Source organism: Phaseolus vulgaris, chromosome 9 (assembly GCF_000499845.2).
Source record: "Phaseolus vulgaris cultivar G19833 chromosome 9, P. vulgaris v2.0, whole genome shotgun sequence".
Lineage (NCBI taxonomy): Eukaryota > Viridiplantae > Streptophyta > Magnoliopsida > Fabales > Fabaceae > Phaseolus > Phaseolus vulgaris.
This window is the reverse complement of record NC_023751.2, coordinates 33,701,173-33,728,837: the sequence shown is the minus strand read 5'-3', so window position 1 is coordinate 33,728,837 and position 27,665 is coordinate 33,701,173. Positions and strand designations below refer to the sequence as shown.

Here is a 27,665-nt window from a genome sequence, read left to right as displayed (position 1 = left end):
ATATTATTAACATGTTGCCTTCCCCTGTTTTACAAAATAAATCTCCTTATGAATTGTTGTTTCACAAACTGCCTGGTTATAACACTTTAAAAACGTTTGGGTGTGCTTGTTATTCTTTGCTTTGACCCTACAACAAACACAAACTTGATTTCAAATATGCATGTTGCATTTTTCTTGGCTACAACGTTCATAATAGGGGTTATATTTGCCTCTCCAACACTGGTAAGGTTTATATTTCTAGGCATGCCAATTTTTATGAAGAATTATTCCCCTATGACCTTCTTGAATATAAGTTTCATCCTCATATGCATGATAATATTGATTCTTATGCTTTGAACCACACTATTACTGTTATTCACTCTCCTGCTGCTAATTTTTCTCATGTTTCTCAAATCGGTTCTGATTCTCCTAATCTTAATACTTCTCAACCTTTTTCTACTTGTTGCCTACCTCCTTCACTGATCCTGACCCTGTCAATACTCATTGCATGACAACGAGATTCAAAGCTGGTATTTTCAAACCTAAAGTTCTTCATACTCACTCTCTTTTACAACCATCTGCTCCAACGTCCGTCGTCGAGGCACTTGCTTCTCCTCCTTGGTTTCAAGCAATGACTAATGAATACAATACCCTTCTCAACAATAACACTTGGTCCTTAACTTCTCTTCCTAAAGAAGCTAATGCGGTTGGCTGCAAATGGCTTTTTAAAAATAAATACCATGCATATGGTTCTTTTCACAGGCACAAAGTTCGTCTTGTAGCTAAGGGCTTTAGTCAAACTGAAGGGTGTGATTACTATGACACCTATAGTCCTGTGGTTAAACCTTCCACCATTCGTCTTGTTATCACTCACATGGTCTTTGCTAATTGGTTTGTTCGTCAAATTGACATAAATAATGTATTTCTGCATGAAGACCTGTAGAAGGATCTCTATATGCACCAGTCATTAGGGTTTGTGTCTGACACTCCCCATCTAGTTTTCAAACTTCACAAAGCATTATATGGCTTAAAATAGGCACCACGATCCTGGTTTCAAAATCTAAGTAACACTCCTCACAACTTTGGTTTTCATGCTATCAAAAGTGATTCTTCATTATTTGTTCAGTTTCATTCCTCATACACAATCTTTATTCTCATATATGTTGATGATATTATTATCACAGGATTCTCTTTACAGGAAATTCATAATCTTATATCCAAACTCAGTTCTTGTTTCGCTCTCAAGGATCTTAGCCCCCTTCATTACTTTCTCAATGTACAAGTCAAGCGTCTTTCCAATGGCGGCCTGCACTTGTCTCAACACAAATATATCCATGAACAGTCTGGGAGTTGTTCTTCTCAATGTCAATCCTATCATGCATTCTCGAACGAAGCATTTCAAATTAGATCTCCACTTTATTTGAGACTATGTTCAACAAAACAAAATTTGCTTGCTTCATCTCCTTGCCAGATTCCAAGTAGCTGATACATTCACTAAACCCATTATTTGTCCCTCTTTTCTAGAATTTTGTCGTAAACTTATGGTTGTTGAACCACCCCTATAAGTTTACCGGAGAGGATATTAGTCAGTGTATAATCTAGACGCTATTCAGTTAGGCTATTTGTTATTCTTGTTTCTGTTAATACTCTTTAGTTTGTGTATATGTATATTAACGTAAATGAGAGTGCTTATCAAACATAATAATGAAATATATATTTTCTCTCTCTTTTTCTTATATTCCAATAATCCTTTTTCTTTCACCATCATTTAATTTTTAGCAATGTTACAACTTCAATAATAAATTTGTATATATATGCTAATCATTAATTCCTTACTTCCATTCCATTTTCCTAAACTTTATTTTTGAGACATTCTTATTTCTTTTTTATTAGTACACCTCACACCATTTCTCAAAATAAACATGGTTTGAAACAGAATTCAGATAATCTTATTTTACTAAACTCGTGGTAAAAGTTTTGATTTGGATACGTGAGTATGGTAAAATATTGACGCCTACCTTAGATTACAAAAAACAGATAATAAATTTTTACATAAGAATTTATTTTTTTCAAGAATTTAAAATTTGTCAAGAATGTGTTTCAGTTATGTTTATTGAGAAATTATTCTCATGAGGAGGTGAAAGTATACCTTTATTTTGAAAATTTATTAAATTTGTTTAATATGATGCAGAAATATTATGTTTTTCCTTATTAAATTATTTAATATAATAAATAATTAATTTTTATGTAAAATCTTTATTTCATATCCATAGACAACTTCCTACAATATTTATCTATAGATTCATAAATTTGTAGGCATATGCCAATAAACACCTCACTATTCTTATGTTAACAAATTATATATTTCCTGCTTTCATTTAAACTAATAGTATAAATCTAAAATATAAATTCAACAACCACAAGTTAAAAATACTTCATAAACCAATAAAATAAAATTGTCATCAACCCAAGTTAAAAAAGTATTTAATAAATCAAGTCATCAACAATATATATTATCTAATGGTAAGTAGTTCATAGTAAAAATCTGCTATTAATAATTATTATATTTATGAGATAAATATATTGTAATGATTTGAAAGAAATTTTGTAGAACTTTCTCTCTTACCAAACAGAATTACAAAATCTTTGTCCATTTGAAAATATAATGTTTTTTTCGGCCTCTGTATGTTCAACCTCAACAAGCTGCCCGAAAGAGCTACTAGAATCAAAGGGAACTTCTTTTTTCACTTTCTATAACTTTTTTTTCTGCACCTACTTTATTATGAAAATTTCCACTTTGCAATGACTTCTTCTTGATTCAACAATTAATCTACAAGTCATTTTTTGAAAAAAAAAAAGTTTTTAAAATTTTAAATTGTACCGTTTCAAAACTTCTAGATTCTACAATTGTAAGTTTTTTTATAAAAAAAAATAATTTTCAAATTGTATAATTTAAAAATATCTTCTAAATCATATAATTCGAAATATTTTATTTCTTAAATTTATCGATATAAGAGTAACATAAGAACAAGGTGACGCAAGGGGTGGCAGAAGGGCTGTTTAGTCTTTTAACCACCCGGTGCAAAAAGAAATAGCCAGAACCGAATTGGGTGTTGTTTGGGTCTTCATGTTTTTGTGGCATTATTCATGACTACAGATAAGTACACCTCCACAACTGTAAAAGCACTTATTTGTACACACATGGCTTCACGAGCACATTACATCAGAAAAAAATGGTTTAGTCTTTTATATCCTCCCGAAATGGATGGCAAAAAAAGGAGAAAGTTGCAGCATTTTGACAGAATTGAGAAGTAGCAAGAATAGTTTAGCTTGTTGGCTTTATTTCTCTATCAGAATAAGGTTGTACCAGGCACCTTAAAAAGGTGCAAACCTAATGCCCCAAACAACTCTTAATCACTCAGAACCACAAGACGTGTAACATAGATGACCCAACACATGACATAACTTATATCTGAAAAATCTAAGAGGTATATTCTTGATTGAAATAAAGAAAAATTTGTTGTCAAGTATACCAATTATTTCGTGACAAAAAATAGATTTACCAAATCATAATTAAATAATGTTTGATGGGATGACAAATAGGATTGAAAATCACAGTATTCTCATAATGTATGTTGTTACCCATTTTACATTGTCTTTTGAGTAGTGTACATTTTTTACTTTTACTTCTGATATTTTCCTTTGTTTTTAACTTAATTTCCAATTTGTTACATTGACCAAATTCAAGATCATTAAATGAACACAGTATTTGCAAATAGAAATAACTTATTTTTACACTTTCCTATTATAGGCCTAAAATTATAAAAGAATTCTGAAGCTAATATCTTCTCAAATTAAAAAGTTAATTAAGTTGGTAGTCCAAATTAGAACAAGTACATTAATTTTTTATTTAGTTTCCATTCAAACATCTTACATGTTAAAGTTCAAGAATGGTGAGACTCTTCAAAAAACCAGAACAAGAAAATGATGAAGTGATGTTGAGGGGGGAACTGTAGATCAATAAGCAGTGAAATTGAATTGCAGAAGGGACATCTTTAAGTTGATTGATGGGGTTGAACACCCAAAATTCAAATATTTCAATCATATTCAATATTGCAAAGACAATAAAGAATAAAAATGACATCTTTTCTTTTATCTTTTCTTCTGAGCCAAAACCTAAGCAAGACATAAAAACAAAGACACTCTTTTTAGACTCTTTAAATCCAAAAGTTGATCACAATCAAAATCAATGGCCTTATTTGTGAAAGCTGCATGAGACCAAAAAGCCGTTCGATTTTCCCTTCAACAATGGTTTTACTCTTCAATGGCAAGGGGAACAGACTCAGCCTGAGAGCACAAGAATGACATAATGCGTTAGTGGGTAACAGAGTTGGGAAGGAAAGAGTTGCAGAAAGCTTTTCATCAGTGAAACCATTGGATTAATAGTGTAATGAGAGAAGAAATATACCAATTTGCGGTACTTGAGAGCATAGAACATCTCCAGGTAACGTTTGCTCTCACGGCGTTCAAGGTTGGTCACATGCTTCCAGAAGCCATAGACACCCGTGAGTGTCAGGAGTCTGTCAGAGTAGATCTGCCATGTGTACCTGTGGAGCAAAGGAAGAAAAAAGCATTGATTTTGGTGAAAATTTTGGTGACAAAATGAATGTTTTGATGAAAATAGTATAAAACCAGAGAGCATATCATGTGAAATCAATGCAGTAACATGATATAGGCTCTATCTATGAGCATTGATTTATACTCTTGTTCATCATGTATATGACTATTGTTTAGTGCAATGTGCATACTTCTCCTGAATACGCTTGAGTCCTCCCTGGGAGATTTTGTCCCAGTGAGATGGATCTGCTTTGCTCTTCTCAAAGAAGTCAACAAGGATCTCAGCAGCACGGTCGCCATGGTAGGGGTCAATGTGGTATCCAGATTTTCCATCCACAATGATCTCAGCAGGACCACCATTGAATGTGGCAAATGTTGGCAATCCACAAGTCATGGCTTCAACCACAGTCAACCCAAAAGCTTCATAAACTGCAGGCTGCACAAAGGCACCCTTTGTGTCACAAATCACACGGTAGAGCTCTCCATTTCTAACTCTGTTCATCTGAGAGGAGATCCATCTGAATTGGCCATTCAACTTGTAGGTCTCAATGAGGCCATACATCTTCTTCATCTCAGCCTTCTCTTCCAAGTCCTTGGACTCCTTCCTCCTGTCTCCAGCAACAACAACAAGGTTCACCAACTCGCGGAGGCGAGCGTTCTTGCCGTACCATTCAACAAGTCCTGTGATGTTCTTCACACGGTCAAGTCTTGCCATGGTGAAGATGATTGGCTTGTTGCGGTCCTTCAAGACACATCTGTTAAACAATGGCGAAAATTACTTTCTAACCAATTGGGAGATGATAAAGAAGAGTTGTTTTAAGAGAGAAAAATCATATAGTTTCTCTAAGGATTTGGTCTTTAACTGACAATAATGTGTTGATCCATGTTATGTATGTAGTCAATGTCATCTAACCGGATAAGGTTCTTGTTTTTGTTGTTGTAATGGAGAATAGCTTTTGTACTAAACAATGTTTTCCTTGAAAAAATGCTCTATGACAAGATTACACTTACATGTGTTCCTCATTCTCCACTGAGCTGTAAAGAAGCTCTTCAATCTCAGCGTGGAAATTTGTTAACCTACGCTCAGTTTCGGTGTATGGGAAGTATATGCCCATATCAGCTCCTGGAGAGACAATGTTGAACTTTGGATCAAAGACATCAATACCATGAACAACTCGGTAAAGACCAGGAAGGGTGAAGGCAGTGTGACTCTCGTACTGTCCAACAGTATCCTTGCTGCAGAAGAAAAAAGAAAAAAATACAGATGCAATAATTAATTTCAGTCAGCTAATCAATAAATACAATAGTGCATTTAAAGTATAGTAAATAAAAGGAAAAGATAGCTCACCTCCCAGCAATCTCTTGGAAGGTGCTAGTGATGATAAAGTCTGTGTGGTTCATTGCAAAAAGATCAGCAGTAAATTGGCATGAAAAGTGATATTTCTCTTCAAACTTTTTCCAGTAAATGTCAGACTCAGGGTATTTGGTCTTTTCTAGAGCATGAGCAATGGTACACTGCATTTATCATTAGATTAAGGAAGAAGCTTAATCAGGTAAAGTGTAAAGAAAAAGGTTGTGCCAACATTAACTAGAAAGTAGGTGTCCAAACCTGAGTTACTCCTAATTTATGTGCTAACAAAGAGGCAACAATGTTTCCATCACTGTAGTTTCCAACAATAAGATCTGGCTTGGCTTGCAACTCCTTACCAAGTTCAACAGCAACATCCTAATATTGACAAGAAATATAGTTGGATTGGAAGTTACTTTAAAGTGAAACATCAAAAGCATTGAACCGTGTTACAGTTTTAAGTAAAAGTTAACATTCACCTCAGCATAAGTCTCTAGGTATGGCCAGACTTCGAATCTTGAGATCCATTTGCGAACAATTCCCTCCTCTGTTCTGAAAGGAATTCGGAGAATGTCACAATATTCAGTATCATATACCCTCTCTAGACGTAGGCCACAGGTAGTTCCTACTGCATCAGGGAGAAGACGAGTGATCTGCATTAAACAGAAATCACATGCTCAAGTTAGAGAAATTTCCATAAGTTAACTTGTCTTAACAACACCACTAGGACATACAATGAGAATACGAGGAGTGATATCCAAGCCTTGTTTCTTGATGCGGTTGAGCATCTCATTCTCCAAGGCACGAACTTGATCCAAGATGTAAACAACCTGGATTAGAGAATGAACAAGTTAAAGCATGTCACACAACCTTAATAGTATGAAAATTAGTAAAACGTTATCTCAATTCAACTAACCTGTCCACCAGTGTCAGGGTATCCCAAGACATTATCTTGGGCAAAGTAACCATGGGGAGAAAGGATAACAACATTGAAGACCATAGGGACTCTTCCAAGGAATGTCTCAAGGGTGAAAGGGTCAGGTGCCTCCAGAAGATCCAAGAGAAGCTGGATCATCTCGAGGACACGCTCGGCGGTGTCACCCCACCCCCTCTCCAAACCAATCTCCCGGAATCTGTTTTCAAATTCTGAGTAGGGCGTTGCAGGAGCAACAGAAGTTAGATACTCTTCTGCTTTTCTCAAAACATGTTGGAGAGAATTCAGGTTCTGAACTTTGTCATTCAGCATCATAGTCTGAAACAAAAAACAAAACATTTTTCATTATTGTAAAAGAATGATCAATGCATATCGTCTTTTATATGGAAAAGTTACTTTCATCATTAGATTTTCACATGTCCCAAGTCTAAACTAAAACATGGATGAGAAAACACTGCTGGATATCCAACTAGTAACCAATGCAGATCGAATAAACACTACTATGAAAACTCCCAAATACACTTAAAAAGAAGTATACCGTGCCCTTATAACTGTGAAGCCTGAGGAATTCAAGCAGTGGCTGCATGCTCTCCTTGTCATGGAAGAGTTTGGCTGAAAGATGGCGGTTGAGGAACTCCACGCCATTCCCAATGGACTTGTTCAGAGTTGGACGAGGGAAAGACGCATTAAATGGTTCGAAGTCCAACTCAAGCACAAAGTTGCCATTAGAACTGCATCAAGAGTGAGAGAAACTGTTAAATTGTCTTGACATGATCAACAACAGAGTGAGGACGAAAAAACTCTGAACCTTACCTTCCCTCAACAAGCTCCTCCTTGAAACGCAGATACTCAGCAGGACGTAGCTCATCAACAGCAAGCACGTGCGCATTCACACGCAGATACTCCCAAACACCAGGCCTTGGTCGAACAGCCAGAGCAACAAAAGGTGGCAGCACTATGGCTTCCTAAACAAAACAAAAAACGATAAAATGAAAAGAAAAAAAAGAACTTGCGACAAAAACGCCCAAAGCATATCTACAATATATCAGCCCAGATGAAGAAAACATCAAAAGGGAAGAAGTTACCTGTGTAGATCTCAAAACTTCTCCAAAGGCCCCATCTTGTAGCTTCTTCCTGTGCTCCTCAGGGATTTCTTCAAGCTCTGCAATGATCTGGTGGTGTTGCAGGATTCCCTTGCCCTTGCCTTCAAGCCTTTTATTACAACAAGATTGTTAGTGTTATTCTACATCCTTGCACTAAAGCTAATTATTCATAGACAAGCTTTTTGTTTTCATTTTTATTTTTGGATGAGCTACCTTGACAGAAGGGCCAAAATTTCATTCCTGTTACCAGAGAGAGTTTCATCAATCCTCTCCCGGAAAGAGTGAGAGTGGGTCAAAGGATGATGTGCCATCTTCAGGGACAAGACTTCACTGCAACAATAACAAAAAAAAAGCATAAAGAAACTTATTAGAATTGTATGCAACAAGCCACCATAAAAAGGATAAGGTTAGTCGCCAAAAGTCAAAAACCAAAAACAATGTGGAATTCTTTCTTCTTCTAGAAGAGTGTATTGGATTTCAAGTCCAACCAGGTACCCTCCCTCCCCAACCTCGGGTCCAAAAAACATTAATCACAGCACAGATCCTGCACCTCGTTTAAACTAAGTGTTTGAACTTTAAAATTTAAACATTAAATTAATCATCGCAGAACAAAGAAGATCTTAGTTAAAGGCCAGTCTGCAGACAATTTTTTTATTTAATTTCTATTTTCATCTGTTAATGATTTAATATAATTAAAAAGAGAATCCTACAAAACAACTGAACTGAACTGTCGTACAAGAAAAACCAAGCTTGAGAATGGAAATTCCTAAGAAACTGAGCCAAAGCTCATGATAGACAGCACCCCAGAACAGAACCAGCAAACTCAACAACATGTTCTTTGAAAAAACAGAAAGTACTAGACACCCAGGATCATGTTACAGACTCTGATCCAAAGGTTGAAACACGTCACCATGCTAGATCTTTCACAGTGAAAGCTAACATGGCAGTGTGGAACAGCCAAAAGAGGAAGGTAATGAAGGAACGAAGATGAACAGAATAACAAAAACAAGAAAAAGAAGTAATAGAAACAGAGGAAAAGAATACCTATGGAAATAGAATAAACGCAAAAAAAATAAGGGGGGAAGGAGAAGACGAAATGAATGAATGATAAACGAGATGGAGGTGTTAATTTATAGGCAATGAGCGCCAAACACAAAGAGAGACGTACAAAATAAAAATGGAAACAATTTTCAACAAATTCGATAAAGGTCAAAGACTTTCTCTCTCTACCAAGGACAGATGTGTAAATGCAACAAGTATATAAACTATATTCTACACGTAGCTTCAATGCTTTGGACTATCCTAAACTAGTACCATCTTTTTATCCTCACATGACTGAATAATGTAGATTTCAGTTACTGAAAGGAAAATATTATTGTACTTTTATCCATCACTGATTCAAGCTTATCTACATAATGTACTTATGTTCTGTTCTTCTGGGTGAAAATTTGAACTGTACTCTTTATTTTGATAGTTTTATTCCCTTTGATTTTCTCTGTGGTGAACAGAGAGGTGGGTGCATGTTGTGTGGATATGAAGTAATAACTTCGTGTCAATACATACACTATTACCTAGACCCTATTGTTACTTTTTGCTGCACCAATGGTTAATAAAAATCTGGTCCACCCCAATTTTTTGTTTACATTTAAGCAGTGTTCAGCATTACCACTGCATGTGATCAGATCACAGAGAAATAGCACTGAGAAAGAAAGAGTAATGGACAATTGGATAGGGTGGAGGGGATAAGGTGTAGATATTGCATGTGGGGGTGAGGTAGATATTTTGTCATGTAAACAATAATGATAAAAAAAAAAATGAGTTTGACATTGTAATGGAATTCACTCACCTTGAATGTGAAATGGCAACACCCAGAGGAATGAACAGAGAAAATGGAATGAGACAAGTGAGGAAAAGAAACAAAAGAGAAGAAATGAGAATATCTCAATTTAGCAAATGAAATGAAGGGTGAAGAGTGGAGGGTTGAGAAACCCCTTTTATAGTTAAAAAATGAGAAAGGGTTATAAGAATAATAAGAAAATGATGATAATCTTAGCAAAATAAAATAATTAAGAGGAAAATAAAATGCACATCATGGTAAAGCAAACACAGTGTGTGCTGGTGTTGGAAATGTTAAGATTAAAGGTAAAAATCAGTGCCTCTGTTTCCGTGAGAGAAACAGTCCATTAATACAGCTAACCTTGCAGTGGTTTAGTTGTTGTTTTCACAAACCACTCTACTTTTTTTTTATTTCATTTATTATTTTTATTAACTCCAGCCATGCATAATTTATTATTTATCTGATAATATTACTGTGTACTAATCTTTTTAAAGTAATTATTACGCTAATGTGTTGTAGCCTGCATCTGTCAGAAATGGTATTGTAGTTTTTCTGTGGTGCCCATAGTATCTGACTAGTGCCACCATGTTTTGATTTGAGCCTTTTGCAATTTGCATGGATTCTTCTATTTAAAACTTTATGCAGTGTCGTCCACTTCAACATGACAAAAAAAAGGGGGGAAAAAAACAGGTTTTATATTATTAAGCAGTACAACATGCTAAGAATTTTCTAAGTACCTTTTCAAAGGTGTTACATACGTGTCTGTAATGAGCCAAAAGCTATCATTTCACTAGCAAATTTGTGTTTAAAATTTACTGATTCATTTTATCTACACACACATAGTTACACTTGTTCTCTTAGAAAACTTATCTTTTAACTTCTATTTAATAATCTTATCTCAAAAGTCTTTAGATCTTAAATATATTAGAGGGTTAGATGAAATGCAAGAAATAGGAGGATGATGGTGGATTGGTAGGTATGGAAACAAATTCATTGTGTCGGAAAACCACTTTTGTTATATATAAATTTCAAGATCTCTTATCAAATACATCTCATCCTTCTCTTTCACTATGAATGAAACAAGGATTCGTGTCATCATGACAACTAAAACTATGAAAAATAAATTAACTTTAAACTTAAATGAATTTTTTTTATCTTTATATGTAATACTGTAATTAATTTTTCTATTTTAAAATTAAACAATTTTAATTCAATAACTTATTAAAAATTTAATGTGTTTTTAAGGAACAATAGATATTAAATGTATTACTAAACTTTATATTAGTATATTACGGGAATAAATAATTATTACTAATCAATATTAGAAATTGAACAACTAAGCATGCAATCAATTCTTATAGAAATTAAAATAATAAATAGAAAATCATTCAATAGAAATAAATTTAAGATAATTAGCTACTACAATAACTAAATTAGGAACTAAAAAAATTATTGATTTCTAAATTAGTTTTTATTATTGATAAATAGTTTCTAAATTGGTATCTAATTAGTTATCAAAGTTTTTACTACCAAATTTAGAATATAAGTAATTGGTAGTTAAAACATTAATAGCTAATTAGATACTAATTTAAAAATTATTAATCAATAATAAAAACTAATTTAGAAATCAATAATTTTTTAGTCTTTAATTTAGTCACTGTAGCAACTGATTTTTTTTTCTAAAGTGTTTACAAAATTATTTTATTTTTTACTAATAAGCCATTATAGAATTAAAACAACTACCAACATAGTTTTTTTTATAACAGTTATATGTTAGAAACACATCTGTTTTAACTTTTTGTGCACATTTGAGATTTGAGAAATTTATTATTATTTCCATGTTGTTTGTTTTTCTTTGTTCCTTCTCCTCACTTAATTCAGTTATTATATTGAACATAAATAAATAAATAAAACTGGAAAATTAAATAATATAAAAAATTCATTAATTTATTGTCTTACAAATTATAGATTGAAGATGATATCATGTTTATGTGAATTTCTCCTAGGTTTTATTTACTATTAAATCGATTTGTGAATCTTTCTTCGACAAAATTGAACAACATTTTTTTTAAATTATTGTTTAAAAGCAGTACTTAGTGCACTTTATTTTGCTTAAAATTTTTACTTCTTTACATACTGAATAAAATTGAAGAGCAAGTGTATAAAATTTCACATGAAAATAATTATATAATTTTACAATAATTATTTTAAAACTGTGCATAGTGGCAATCAAGATCCATTTGTTTGGGCATTGACATGTCACAGAGGGTCCCACAGAGGTGGTGAAACCATCAGTGTCTGTCTATGTTATTATAAGAATAATAAATAATTAAAAATAATATATATGATTGTTAATAATAAATCAATTTTTTTATTTATTTTAGTTTTCTACTAAGTCTATATAATTTTTTTTACTTTTTCCACTTTTTCATCAGCAAATAAATGGGCTAATTAAGTTTATAGGAAAATAAATTGAGAGTCAGATGTGTAGAGGAAAGAATATAAAAAGTAGTGAAAGATAAAAGTAAATTTGAACAAAAATAGGTGTGTATATATAATTTATACTAACCTTTGAAAATAACATTATTTTCTATAAATGTTCTACTTATATACTTTTTTTAATTTAATATTTATTACTGTAGGACTATTTTTTTAAGTTTTTATTTTAGTAACTATTTTTATTTTTATTATAATTAATTATTATTACCTTAAATAATTAACAAAAACACATCTTTATTTCCACTTGCTTTATATGACTATACACTAATAATTATGTTTCATTTAATATGATTTCAATTATTTGGTATATATACAAAATTCAAATGTCTTCCCTGCCATTTATTTTTTTAACATTTATTACAAGAAAATTATTAAATAAAAATTAATTTTAGAGACAAAAAATAATTACTGTATTGATTAGATAATATTTTAGAGATTAAAAAAAATTGTTGCTAAACTAGTTTCTAGATAAATAGTTTTAAAATTGGTATCTAATTAGTTATCAAGATTTTAACTACTAATTACTTTTCTAAATTTAGTAATTAATTAGATACAAATTTAGAAACTATATATCAATTAAGTAATTTAGTTAATGTAACAACTAATTAATTTTTTTTTTTATAAATCGGTTTCTATTTAATAACTTGCTTGTATAGAAGTCTAATTTATTATTGAATTAGTTTTTCACTACATAGTTAAAGATTTTTTTTTAACTGTAATTAATCATGCTTTTTAATATATTCTCATAATTAGTGTTTTAAAATCTTAATAAATATTTTTAATTTTATTCAAATAATTATTTTATTTATCAGCTATAATATATAGTTACTTTTTTTATAAATTTTAATTAATTTCTTCCATCTCTTACTTAAATCCTATCACTTCAATAATCATCAATCAAAATTGTATAAGAATGAAAACATCTCTATAATTAACATCACACCCACAAGAGAAACAAAGGTTCAATTACATAAAAAGTACGCGTTTTTTTTAAGTTAACCAGTAATTATCTTAAGTAACGTATAAAAATTAAAAACATTATTTTTAATAATTAGTTAGACCTTTATCCATCATCACATAAATGGTTTTTTTTTTACAAACCATTAAAATGTTTTATGTTACTAGTGGAGTTATAGTTTTTTTTTTTTAGTATTAGCAATTAGTTATGTTTTTTTACACAACTGCATTTAGTTTTTAAATATTTAAAACCAATGCAATCAATACATGATTCTAACCATTCCATTTCATCGTTATAGAGATTGAAAAATATTTATCGAAAATAATATTGGAAAATACAGTTAATGTCCTTAACTTATTTGTGGATTCTCATGATTATTTAATAAAAAAATAATGTTCTCTCCTTCTAAAATAAGACTACAACTAAAAAAACAGTAACTTATTTTAATTTTAAACTTTCAAAATATCAGATTAATAAAAACTGAAAAATATGCAAAATTGACCATTAAATAGAAAAACATACAACACCTGTTACAATCCTCAAAAGACGTAAACAATGAGATATACAAAATGAAATCATCCAAATATATAATTGAAATAATAAGATTTTTGAGTTTTTCCTATAGAAACTTCTTTCTTAGTTTTTTTTTTCTTCTGGAAAAGTTATATTGGGTGTCATACAGAGGCACAGTTTGCAACAGACATGATGGTCAAAGTCTGATGATGTTTTTCTGTGAGCGTTCCTTAAAATTTGTAAACCAGAATAAGGAGTTGGAAAAAAGGAACCTGGTATTTGAACTGTAAATCAAATTAGCACACAAGGTCACAGAGATGACTCAGCAATTATTATCTGGAAAGAGAGGGCAAAATGAACTTTTAACATTATCAATTTATTACTATATCTATATATAAAATATCGGTTTTTTGGTTTTTTAACATTTTAGTGTTCAAATTTTTTTTAATTTTTTTTTAATATATTTTATTTTATTATTTTAAAATTTTGAGAATGAGTATTTTATTATTTTATTGGAATCACTTAAAAATAAAATTATTTTTTAATTTTTTAAAATTAATGTTAAGGGTGTTTTTTATGGGAAAAAACGCAAGTAGAAGCAACACACAATCACAAATCAACTGTAGAAAAATAACAACACAAGATTTAACGTGGTTTGGTCGTCAACTATAACCTACATTCACACGGGGAACTATTAGATGTTCATTTTATCCTGTTGCACATCAATTATAAGTACTATCCGTGAAACTATTATTCTTTTGCATTTATCATCAGGTGAATCTCATCTTAGCCTAAACTCCATCATACTCTTTGATCCCAAAACCATTAGCGATATGAGAAGAAAAAAAATTAAAGATAAAGATAAACTCAAACTAGATGAGAAGAAATAAGAGCTTGATTAATTAATTGTTTTTCTTTTATATGTTATTTTTTGTTTTTCAACTTCAGTTGATCCAAAATTATTTTGGTTTCTGCAATCTCAAGTTATTACAGTGATTTTGAAAGCCCACAATGAAGCTTGCACGCAGGAATTCAAAAGAAGCATCAAGAAAATGAAAACTTTGATTTATTTTGTGGTTAAAATAAAAAAAATTAAATACACAATATTTGTCTAGTTAATGATAATAAACAATTAATTGAAGTGATAATATGATATGGTTAATTACGTTATAAATATAAAGGTTTCATTAGTTAGGAAGAAGAATAATTAAGTAAGGAAAATAAATAAATAAAATACCTCAAGTACTATATTATAGTCTTATAAAATAGTAAAATCTTTGAAGAACTCAATACATGATTCAACTCTTAATTTTAAAATCTCTACTACATTATATTATGTTTCAGTGAAATTCCTTTATAAAAGGATCATGTATGATAGAGATATTCTAAATAACATTAAAATGATACTAGTGAGAAAAATATATAAATACTATAAATTATATAATATTATAATTAAAGAAAATTAGAGAAATTATAGATATTATTCAACCATCATGAGAAAAAAAAATGTTTAGAAGATTTGAGGTAGCGACAAGTTTAAGACATTGAAATTTATGAGAGTCCTATCCAATGTGTCTCCCAACGCACATTTATTTGTTAGTCTCACGTGTTCTTTGGAACTGTTAGGTCTCTTCAACACCTTACATTGTTTGGAGTTTCGTTAGATATCTCTTTAGGATTTGAATGTCACAGATCTGCCATTTTTCCATAACACTTTTTTCCTGCATTAATTTTCTTGTTTTATTTTTTTTTTCTCATCTTTTTTTCTTTAAAAAAAAAGTTTAAGTCGATTAACTTTAGTGGGCTAAATGTTATTTTTAGTTATTTATAATTCATTAATTTCACACCTTATCTTTTAAAATTTCAGTGTAGATATTTATTATTTTAAAGGTAATTTAAATTGACCCTTATGATAGGCTAGAGATAACACCTTGAAGAGTTTTAGTACAGTGGTGATTAAAAGTTTTATCTTTTAGGTTCATTCATAAATAATCATTCCATTGGTATAATAGACTTTCATCTATTCTGTTTTTAGAATTTTTTATCAATAGGTATAGTATACCTATGTATCGTTTTTGTTAACATGTAAGTTTTGGTCTAATTCCCCATATTTTGGTATTTTTTTATTTTTTTAATAATACTTTTTTCATGTGATGACAGATGATTGTTGTTACTTGAGGTGTCAGTCTAGCTGAGATGTCAAGTTGTATAAACCTAAAAACTTTTATAAAAAAAAAGTTATATCATTTAAAATGAGTGGTTTCTATGTCTTTTTAAAATTTAAATTAGCATGCAAAAATTAGTTCTTACAAAAATTTACAATTAGGACTTCAGTGTTATAAACCAAATACTAGTAGAAGGTAAGATGAAAATGAAAAATAAATAACAAAAGTCAATTAATAAAAGAATTGATGTGACATGTTTGTTAAGAAAGGGAATAAAGAAAAGTAACTTATGTGAAGCCTAATTAGTCTCATGGCCTTTCTCGAATCTTTCGGAATTTTTTTGATATATCCATCCATTTTGTTGGAGTGATATCTTTTCATGTATTTGAAAAGTAGTTCATGGCTTACCATGTTTCTAGAAGTACATTTTGTAGCTCAGTAATTATTATTAACAAAAACTTAAAATGAAATCGATTATAAAACATTTTCCAGTATTCATAGTTAAAAATTAAAAAGTAAACTTTTAAATTAATTTATAATATCATCTTATAAAATAAATTTTATACTTTTTATATATCATGGTCTTATTTTTAATCAATGTAAGTTTTATAACATTAAAAAAAGAATTTATAAATTCCAAAACATAATAAATTTTTATTTATTTTTTAAAGAAATAATATAATCATTTATTTAAATTTTTTTCCCTAAAGAGTTCAATTGTCAAAGATACACCTATTTTTTTCTATTTTTTTATCCATTTCTTATTTTCTTTCTAATTTATTTTTTCCCTCTTATTTCAATTCAAAATGGAGTGATTTTTTGTTTATTAAGATAATTATTATAATATTACTAAAATTATAATATACAGTCATTTTTTACAACTTACGTTATATAAATACATTTCAACTAAGTTTAAATACTTTTCTTCAAGAAGAAAAAGTTAGAAATAAACGGATATTTGATTCTTAAGGATAAACTTTCGGTCAAAGTCATTCTTCCTTAATTACATGTTATGATGAAGTGTCTTCTTATATTAGGTCAACCAAATACACTTATCAAATAAAACTCCTTCATCTTCTCAAACTTTCTTCATCAATAAATCCAAAATAAATAAATAAATAAATGAATAAAATGCCTCAATAGACTTTCTCTATGCAGGTTTTTCTTTTCTTTCATTTTTGTATTATTTTTCAAAAATATTTAATAAATTTTAAAAAATAATTTATCAATCAATTAACAAAAAAAAATTAAGATTATAAAATAATATGATTTTTTTATAAAAATTAGTATTAATAATTAATGTCAATATAAAACTAATTTCAATATAAAATATCAAATTAGTTGTTAGTTGTTGACTGTTATGGATAAGAAATCAATTTGAACACTACAACATTTATGACATCAATATTCCAATCTTATATGATAATAGTATTTGATAGAACATTTATCATTAAGTAAAAAGTTATAGCTTAATAATTATTAAATTTAAAAATTATAACAATTTGAAATTAGTAATTCTTGATAAGCTTAGCTTGATAGACCATATAATATTTTAAAGATAATAAGTTCGTCTGATACTGATACAGTGATTATGCAAAATATATCTTTCAAATTTTTACTTGAAATTACTAAACCTTACTTAACTATTACCTTCTTGGAAGACTTTCCCTTTCTTCCTCCCTAACTATGAATTATAGAATCGAAGGAATTAATATCTACTATCAAAGAAGTCTTTATGATAATTATGTCACTAGTAAGGAAAAGATAAAGTAAATCGTTCATATAACTGACTCTTCCTGGACGATTTCTCCCCAATGTTGGCAACTCGACTCTTTACAAGAGGACTCCCATCATGAGAAATGTTAGAAAAACTAAAAAAAAAACATAATAGAAAAGATAACACACCTAATTACTAGAATGAATGAATAGTTGATAAAAAAAGACACAAACTAAAAGAGAAGAAGTATGAGCTGTTGCCTACATTCTCATAAACAAAATACCAAACATTAAAAAAGAGGTAGAAAAACTCTATCCAAAGAAGCATTAATTTTTTTTAGTGTAACATAACACCCTTTCCAAATATCACATCTTTAATGACATGTTGTGAAAGAAAAAATAATAACAACCTAAAGTCATTTCCTTTATATATTTACAAAACTTCTTATTAAAAGCATTAATGACATTCTAGAATGATTATTTATAAATTCAAATAATTTGTCATTAATATTACATTCAACTAAATAAATTCTTTACAACCAAACACACAAATTTGAGTTGGGATGGATAAAGCTTGTTCATTGAAGTTTAATCTTATACAAATTTAAACTCAAACAAAATACTTATCACCCGTAAAAGGGAGATACACTACAAGAAAATCACGAAATAGAAACTAAATTTAGAGGCAAAAAATAATTAGTTGTTATAGTGACTAAATTAAATATCATTTTAGAGACTAAAAAATTTTTTGGTTTCTAAAATAGTTTATATTATTGTTGAATGGTTTTTAAATTAGTATCTAATTAGCTACCAAGTTTTTTGCTACTAAATTTAGAATCTAAATAATTGGTAGTTAAAACCTTGTAACTAATTAGATACTGATTTAGAAACTATTTAACAATAATAGAAATTAATTTAAAAACCTTTTTTTTAGTTTATAAAATAATCTCTAATTTAGTCACTAAAACAACTAATTATTTTTTGTCTCTAAAGTTGATTTTTATTTCATAATTTTCTTGTAGTGATATAATCGTTCACTTGCTTAAATACAAAAATGGTCGGCTTACAAAGTTTAGGCCACTTATGTTCCTACTCATTCTTGAGTTCATTGGAAGATAAATAACATTTGAGTATTTTAGAGATGTGTAACTAAAGTTTTTCGCTAACCAATTCTGAATTTCAACTACCCAGATATAAATGCAACAAGAAAACAACTGAATACATCAAAATATCTTTATTTTTTTCTTTTATTTATGGTTACTTGATGCTCCAAAGAAAATATCATAATATATTTTCACATTCACTCAATCTCATATTATTATTTTTTATATCTTATTTACTTAGTTTTAGAGAGTTTGTTGTACGTGAATCTTAAATACTTATACCAATACTATACACCACCGTCCACTTAGCGAGATATCTTTCTCAACAATTCATTCAAAGACATTTCAAGTTGTAGTAAGATTTGTCTCATGGTCATTTTTAAAATTAAATAAATAGAAAATATTTTTTAATTATCTTTTATATTTTTTAACAAATAAAACACAGCATCTTGTCTAATATATTTTACTAAATTAACAAACTAATTTAAGAAAACAAAATTAACAAACTAATTTAAGAAAACAAAATTAACATATTAACGATTGAATGGGTGATTAACGAACAACGAACCCTAGTATTCTAGAAGCAAAAGAAAAATACGAACACAATATTCAGCCAAAATAAGAGATTGAAGAACAGAAAGATCCCAGATATAAGATGTCTATAATTATTCTATTATGATAATTAAAATCTCGATAAATTACCTACTAATTTAAAAATTAATTTATAATTTTTTTATTAATAATAAAAAGCTACTTTAAATATTAATAAGATTTTAATTTATAAAAAAAATATTTAATTTAATTAATATAATAACTAATTATTTTTTATTTATGATAAAGTTTCAAGTAGTAACGACATTTAACTAAATTAAAGTATGGAAGACTAAAATTGTACATATTTATTGTTTTATTGAATTTATATATATATATATATATATATATATATATATATATTTTAGGGTTCTGGAACATTTTGGATTACTGTATAAGAATAATAAATGAAGAGAGGTATTTTGAAACTACCTACGAAAAAACTTGCTAATTTATCAAAATAGCTTTTGCTCCAATATTCAAATTTGCATTAATTGATTTATGTTATATTTTAAAAAGGATGATCTATAAAATTAAATAAATAAATGTTATAGGTATACATCTCAATCAAAATTTAAGTTGGAGTTTTCAGTTATAGTTGGACAATCAAAACGAGTACATTTTCTTTTATCTGCTTTTACGTAAGCTCCAAGTACTTTACATTACTCCAAAAAATGATTAAAAATAGTACATTGTGATGCCCTGCATATTAAAGTGCTTCACTAATTACTGTCTTTGAATTAGCCTCTTGTGTGATAGTTACTCTTTTGAACATCACTAATCATAACTTTACCTAATCCTCATCTTAACTTCACAAATTAATCCCATAACACTGTTTTAGGAGATCAACCAAAGACCACGCCAACAACCAAAACCAAAAAGAGAAGAAGAACCAGTGAAAATGATCATAAATATGCTTTGAATATAATTTGAATTATATAACTTTTGTTTTTTTTTTTTTTTTTAAAGTAGTCCATGTAATTTTTTTTAAAACTTATTTTTTTAATTTCCATCCTTATAATATATGTTCCTGCTAGGGAACCTAGAGAATTATTGACTGACTTCGTCTTCCTCCTTCTTCCTTCCTACTAGGTCTCGGTCGCACGATTTAGGATGGATGCCGAATAAGGGTACCTGCAAAAAACATTCTAACGCTCAAGTCAGCTAAAGGAGGGGATTGGGGACACTCAGGAGTGTATAGTAATTAATGACGTACCTGCTCCTTGAAATATGTGCTATTTATATTACCTGTAATGGGCCTTTCTTAGTGGACCAGGTTAAGGAGTGAGTTTGTGTTTAGGATTGTAATACTTAGTTGCTAACCACGAATTAAGTTTATTGATTATGTTTAGGTGTGGTAAGGTTTATACCATCAGTCGACCCATTGGGACTGGACCCTGAATCAGTCGGTCTGCTGGTGGGCCGAAACTCTGGTTAGTCATTTCATCCATACCATTACATATATTATTATGGATAATGTGTTTTAATCCTTCAATTAATGAGCTAAAATCTTCACACTTAATAAAATATTATTTGTGAAAGCAAGCCAACTACTACGTTTCTAGATTTGTATTAGCCAGGTTTGAAACCTTTAATATGAGCATGAAAAATGCTGCAAAAGTGAAGTATAAAAAGGATTCATGGATCATGCATATAATGATTAGGTTGAAGGTTTAAATAAATAAGTATAACTAAGAGAGCATTGTGCAGGCAACAGTGGTGCAAACAAGGTAAACATAGCAGGAAGAAAGAAAGACAAAAATACAAAAGAAGAGATGTATGGTTTCGAACAACATCAATATATCAACTTGAATATTCTACCTTCAAATATTATGTTCTTCTTGAGAATAAACTATATATCAACTTGCATGATGTGAATATTAAAACTATCACATTTCATTCACAAGCTTGTTTTGTAAAATCTTGCAAAAATTTGAATTGTTTTATTCAATTTATATTTGTTGAGTTAAGTCTTATTTTTCTTATTTATAGAGGAGAATATTATTGAAGTGATCCATGAGATTAGTTAATGGTAAACGAGAAATTGATATAGAAAAAAGAGATTAGAAAATTGAAAATTAGTCATATTTAGATTACTTTTTTAGTTTGATGAATACGAGCAAATTTAATAATTTGGATTAGTAAGAGATTGATAATTTGACATCAACTTTAACAAAGTATTTATTTGGTTTAAAAATAAATTAAAGAGGATGTTGAAAATTTGGGATATACAGTAAAAATAGAATAGATTATATAAAACTTTGAGAAACATATAAGAAAGAGAAAGAAATTTAATGAAGAATAAATAATAATTAAAGTAGTTTGATTGGTAAAGAAGATGAGATCCAGGGGCCAAAAGGTAATTGAAAAAAGAACACATGTGTGAGCGTGAATTTTAAGCAATAGGAATTGGGAAATATAACGCTAAAAGATAAAAATGAAGTTAACTTGTGAAGCAAATTGTGTTGAATTGGGGTGGTTGATCACCAAGTGTATGATAATTTTCCTAAACCAAATGAGTTAGTTATGAAGATGATTTTGTGGGACACAAATCTCCAATAATGCCGCTCATTGCTAGTTTAGAAAAGGCACTTTTCTTACAATTAAAGCGTTATACCTAATTACTGATTCAGATAGAAACATCTTCAATCAGTGAGAATTATGTTTTATTTATGGAAATCATAGCTTTTAATATATCAACTATTCAACACACTGTTTTTGTCTTGAGAATCAGATATCTTGAATGTAAAGTTAATATGAGTGCACATTTATGATTAAAAGGTTTAAAAGTGGGTTAATGATTCATCTAGCAATAGTTAGAAAGTTTAATTATAACTTTTTCTTTAAGTTTTTCTTTTTCTTCTGTTTTCTAATGAAATTGAAATTAAGAGAACGATTGTCTTTATTTCTTGATCGGTTGATTTATTTCTTCTCTTTTCTCATTAAAATAGTTTTCGTGCTCTCATTTCACTCCCTCACTTCTCGTCTTCGTGAACTCCATGCTCGAATGATATCTGCAAAAGAAACTCCAACACTCAAGTGACTTTTTAGTACTCGGTACTATTAGTATTAAATTATGACGTACTCGATTCTTGAAATATGTGTCTATTTATATGATTATTATGGATCATTTGTTATTGGGTTAGATTAGAGTTTTTATCATGATTAAGAATATATTATTTAATATTTGATCACTAATTAGTCTTATTAATCTTTTGTTTGGACATACTGAATTTGGTTGTGACGGTCGACCTTGATCGGATGTTAGACTTTTTAGCTATCGTATCGACCTGACCGACACATGTTTATTTCTCAATTTTAAAATAATATGATTGTTTTTATCCAATTACCAGTTAATTAATTGGCACGTGATTCATGAAATTTGAGCATAAGTAGAATTAGAAATTATAAGTTATGAGTAGTGATAGTGTGCAACCAATAGCTAGTTTTTGGTTAGGAAAGATGAAACGTAGAATCCAATTCCTCACGTCAGATAAGTTGTTTTGAATATGATAGTTGTTTCTTCTTTTTAGCTGGTTACCAATAACTTCTCACTTAATAACATCCGCACAATTCTTCATTTCCATCTACACTATTTTCAATCTTTCCAATTCTTACATTTACTTTATTTAGGTTTCTTTTGCAAACTTATTCATAATATTTTTTAAAAAGTGTATGCAAGAGAAACACAAAGTATTAATGTAATTTTTTATTAAGTCCAATATTCTTATATAAACTCCCTTAATTCTTATAATGCATTTAAAAAAAAATTATTTGATATGACAGTGTAAACCATGAGAGTGGTAACATTATTCTTTCAATTTCAGTTGAATATTTAAATTGAAAACATATAAGTTAATCATAATTGTATAAAATTATTGTTTTATAAGATTTTGTGAATTGAAAATTGACTTTTTAAATAAATGTATACTAATATAAGTCGAATTCAACTTTATAAAAATGTCTTATAAAATAATGTTATATATTATAAAATATTCTTATTAATGCACTTCTTTATACTAAGATCTCTCAATTTGTACTTTTTTATATTAAGATCTCTCAATTTATACTTTTTTTATATAAGATCCCTTTATACGTAAAATTATATATTATAAATGATCTGATAACGGTAAAATAACAAATGATATGATAAGTTAATAAATTCTCGTTAAAATTCTAAATAATTCTGATATCATATTAAAAAATTGAACTTTAAGACTAACTTAACCTTATATAATTAGCTTGTAAGATAAAATTTTCATTTATTTATATTATGAAATATGAACATCATAGTATAAGAAGAAGCTTATAGTTGAATGAAAGGTAAGTAAGAAGAGGTGGGAAAGGATAATTGAGTGATGGGTTTGGGTGAGGACAGCATCAAAGTGTTGAGATGCTCTAAAATGGAAGAATTTATGGTGATGATGATGATTCCTTGAATTTGGATGAGTTCCACGTTGTGTGTGGTTGGACTTGGAGATTAATCTTTCCTTTTTAATGTTGGGAAAACCCTAATAACAGAAAGCCCCAGAAAGTGTTTTATTTTGTATGTGACATTTCTGCTACAAAACACAGATTCGGGTTCTTTACAGGTTTTGACCAATTGGAATCGTCTAATTTGTTCCATAATCTGTGGCCTCCAAAACCCAATAAATGTTACAATAATCAGAATACAAAGTGACTCCAAGCAATTTGGTCCATCAGGAATATTTATTTGACATTTTTATTCTCAATTTTACTTCCTTTTCTATGACAAAATCATTTGCAATTTGAAAAGTGAAAAGAAAGAGAGAGAGAGAAAGGGCAATGATGAGTTTTGGGTCTCTGATTTCCCAAAAGATACACAGCAATGCCACTTATCTATTATCATCTCTCTCTCCCTTCTTTTTCCTTTTCGAATATATTTCATATATTAAATAATTGATGTTATAAATTCTACGTGTCCTGCCTTATTTTGAGATTGAAATTTAATACTTTAGTATTATGTCAAAATCTACTAATAACATAAAAACCATTAAATATAAATCAAATTTAAATATAAAAATTAATTAATCATTATCTTTAATTCAAATAGATATTATTTTAAAATTTAAAAAATTATAAACATCTAAAATAATTCTTATTATTAAAAAATTTAAATTGATATTTAATTAAATATCAATTTTTAGTTTTAAAATATAAAATAATTGATTACAGAATCAAATTAGAAAATAATTTATAAATTTTATTAAAACAAAAATTATTTTAATTATCATTAGTTTTTTTTTAAAATTAATGTTTAATTTATTCAATATAAGTATTTATTTATTTTTTAATAATTTTCTTGTAATATAAACAAAGATTATTTTTTAATGTAAGAGAAGAAATAGTTACTAATGAATCACTATATATCATAAAAAAATATAATATTATCGTGAATCTAATACCTTAAATTATTTTATTTATGATTCTTTTTATATATTATTCACTTCGTTTAATTTTAATACATTGAAACTTATATTTAAATTTCAATAAGTTGAAAAATATATATCAAGAGAAAAAATGAATAATGTATTCTATTAAAAAGATATACATTAAAAGTTTATTTTATATTAAGTACGTAATATAATGACAATAGTTTATATAAAGCAAATTCTTCATTCTATTATTTTATATAAAAAAGTTATATACACAATTCTCTTAAGTTTTGACTCCAATAAACATGGATTTGACCATAATTGATATACTTCTTCGTGGGGTTTTGGTTATTAAATTTTTGGAATTATTTTTCGTGTTTTGTGTTAAGTTTGATTGAGATTAGAATGCATAGATTCATATAAAGCATACTTACATAAAGAAAACATTGATAAAGTTGATCATAACAAAGTCACTTTTCCTACCAACTACCAAACCACTCTCCCTATCAATTGGAACATCAATTTTACTATGCAATAACAAATCACTAACCCTAAGATTCATTTGTATATTTTCAAACTTTATAAAAATGATTAGTTTATTTTTATTTTTATTGCTAATTTTTCAGCATTTTCAAATAAGTTTAAATCCAACAACTTCGATTCCAATCTTTCTTTAACCTAAAATTTCAACTTATTTACATTCTTTGTGCTACTAAAGAACATAATAATAATATTCCACTAAAAAGTTAATCAGCTCATGTTAAATCTAAACAATTTTTTCAATTGAAATTAGAAGACTTATTTATATAACAATTTCTTTTGCTGATACTTCTTTCTGCACGTGTAGGGAAAATTCAAATTGTCTATGGTGGAAACTAATTTAGAAGTTGATAATATATTACAAAATCTTGAATTCAAAATGTAATCTGAATTATATAATTTTAAAATGTATTTTATATTATATAATTTAAAATATATTTATGAATTGCATAATCTAAAAATACTTTCTCTATTGTACATTTCTACATTTCTGTATTAAAAAAAAGAAGTAAAGTAGATTTTGAATTGCATAATTTATAATTTGGATATCTAAAAATATATTGAATTATATAATTTAAAATATATTTTTAAGATACACAATTCAAAATACATATTTAAATCTAAAAATTTATTCTTCAATGTAGAATCAATAATATATTTTTAAATTTTACAATTCAAAAATAGAAAGTATGAGCAATTTAAATTTTTACAACACTTTCATGAAGTTACACGAAGAAAACATATTGTAGAGAAAGAGATTCTCATTATATATGACTTTTATATATAACCTTGTGATTCAATAATAATATAAATAACAACATTTACCTTCCAGAACTAATCTAAAAATATTATAACATTTTCTTTTTTACATGTATATATATATAATATTAAAATCTATTTGGACAACTTTCTTTATCAGCTATTTTTAAAAGAAAAAAAAAAGAGAAATGGTTAAACAATCAATTACTGAATAAGAATTAACAAACAATCAATACCTAAACCAATCTTTTAAATTTAAACATATTTTGAAAGGAATCGAAAAAGATAAACGGCTTATGGATAAAGGGAAGAAATGACATGAAATGCTTGGAATTGGTTAATAAAATGTGAACAGAAGTTTGTGAATTGAAAAAGTTTGATTCAGTATCAACAAATATTCTCCCCCTAATACATTGACATAGAAAGGTGAAGTGTATAAAATGCAGCAAGTTTAAGCCAATGTAACTATTTTATGGATTAAAGGGTAAAAGAGGGTGAATGAAGAGAATGATGAGAAGAGAGGGGAAAGAAATAGATAGATTGGAGGATGGATCAGTGATGTTCAAGGGCGTTAAGGAGGTTGTGGTCTCTGAAGCCAATGAGGAATTGGGCCAGGCCTTCAAAAAAGAGCGCAGCCTGGTACACAGTGGTGGCACTCATGATGCGGACAAGAACGCTCCTTCTCACGCGGTTCGCGTAAAGAACCACGCTCACCACCTCTTCCAAATGCGCCTTAACGTCCGCGCCCACCGCCACCTTGGCGCCGGCGATGTTCTGCTCCTCCCAGCACTGGAACCAGTCCCCCACGACGCACTCAACGAAGGCGCTCTCGGCGCTCTTGAGGCGGTCCGAGAGGGTGGGGACGATGTGGCGGAGGCGGCACTCGATCTGGTCCATGCAGGCGGTGAGGAAGTCGGAGGAGTTGCTCCACGCGAGGGCTACCTGCCAGGGACGGTCGGGGAAGGGGAGGGGGAGGTGGCGGCGGGGGTTCTTTTGGTCAGTGTCGGAGGGGGATTGTTGGTGGAGGAAGGAGCGGACGAGGTTGGTGAAGAGGAAGGGGTGGAGGTCGGCAAGCCAGAGGAGAGGTTTTTCGAGGGAGTTACGCCAGTCCTGAGAGAGGAGCTGGGTGGGGTCTGAGGCGGCGGCGGCGTCTAGGGCGTGGTAGTAGGATTGGAAGTGCTGGTGGAGCATCTCCACGTGGCTGGAGAGGATGGCGGGTGACTCACCTGCGATGGAGCGGCGAAGGAGGGGGAGGAGGTTGTTCTTTAGGGTACTGAACCACTCCAAGTAGTACTCCTTGAACGAACGCGACGCCTTCTGCCGCCCGAACACTTTCAACATCTTTTTCTTTCTTTCTTTCTTCTTTGATCGCTCCAACGGCTACGCTTTTCCGCGCGGGAATACCGACCTAAAACTGAATTTCCATACACCTCATTTTTTTCATTTATTCTTCTGCGTCTTACTTACCGTATAACCACTTCAAAATTGAAATTGATTTTAAGTATAAAACATTGATATACAAACGCTCTCCAATATTACAACTACATAATTAACTCCCTCTATTTTTTCTCAGGTATAATAATGTTCACAATTATATTGGTTTAACC

The 27,665-nt window shown here is 29.5% G+C and overlaps 3 protein-coding genes across 5 annotated transcripts; 1 reads left to right on the top strand and 2 right to left on the bottom strand.

The window, feature by feature from the left end:
- The first annotated feature begins 487 nt into the window (after positions 1-487).
- On the top strand, positions 488-922 carry LOC137822428 (uncharacterized mitochondrial protein AtMg00820-like). Its single transcript, XM_068627315.1, has one exon. The coding sequence runs from the start codon at positions 488-490 to the stop codon at positions 920-922; it is 435 nt and encodes a 144-aa protein (XP_068483416.1).
- Positions 923-4,012: 3,090 nt separating this feature from the next.
- On the bottom strand, positions 4,013-10,135 carry LOC137821426 (sucrose synthase-like). 3 transcript variants are annotated; one of them, XM_068626015.1, is made up of 14 exons: positions 9,828-10,135; positions 8,195-8,311; positions 7,964-8,090; positions 7,692-7,843; positions 7,417-7,609; positions 6,861-7,196; positions 6,679-6,774; positions 6,424-6,597; positions 6,206-6,322; positions 5,945-6,111; positions 5,608-5,832; positions 4,788-5,351; positions 4,448-4,586; positions 4,013-4,326 (listed from the first exon to the last, which is right to left on the bottom strand). In XM_068626015.1, the coding sequence occupies exons 2-14, from the start codon at positions 8,290-8,292 to the stop codon at positions 4,294-4,296; spliced, it is 2,421 nt and encodes an 806-aa protein (XP_068482116.1). In that variant the 5' UTR covers positions 8,293-8,311; positions 9,828-10,135; the 3' UTR covers positions 4,013-4,293. The 3 variants fall into 3 exon arrangements, with proteins under 3 accessions (XP_068482116.1, XP_068482115.1, XP_068482117.1); XM_068626014.1 differs by lacking the exon at positions 9,828-10,135 and adding an exon at positions 9,026-9,275; XM_068626016.1 differs by lacking the exon at positions 9,828-10,135 and adding an exon at positions 8,718-9,083.
- Positions 10,136-26,429: 16,294 nt separating this feature from the next.
- Positions 26,430-27,540, bottom strand: LOC137823139 (protein INAPERTURATE POLLEN1). Its single transcript, XM_068628282.1, has one exon. The coding sequence runs from the start codon at positions 27,397-27,399 to the stop codon at positions 26,611-26,613; it is 789 nt and encodes a 262-aa protein (XP_068484383.1). The 5' UTR covers positions 27,400-27,540; the 3' UTR covers positions 26,430-26,610.
- Between the last annotated feature and the right edge of the window lie 125 nt (positions 27,541-27,665).

Coding starts and splice junctions, on each gene's coding strand:
- LOC137823139 (XM_068628282.1), bottom strand. CDS start 27,399: ATGTTGAAAGTGTTCGGGCGGCAGAAGGCGTCGCGTTCGTTCAAGGAG.
- LOC137821426 (XM_068626015.1), bottom strand. CDS start 8,292: ATGGCACATCATCCTTTGACCCACTCTCACTCTTTCCGGGAGAGGATT. Junction 8,091..8,194: donor ATTTTGGCCCTTCTGTCAAG/GTAGCTCATCCA, acceptor TTGTAATAAAAG/GCTTGAAGGCAAGGGCAAGG. Junction 6,775..6,860: donor ACCCTGACACTGGTGGACAG/GTTAGTTGAATT, acceptor TCTCTAATCCAG/GTTGTTTACATCTTGGATCA.
- LOC137822428 (XM_068627315.1), top strand. CDS start 488: ATGACAACGAGATTCAAAGCTGGTATTTTCAAACCTAAAGTTCTTCAT.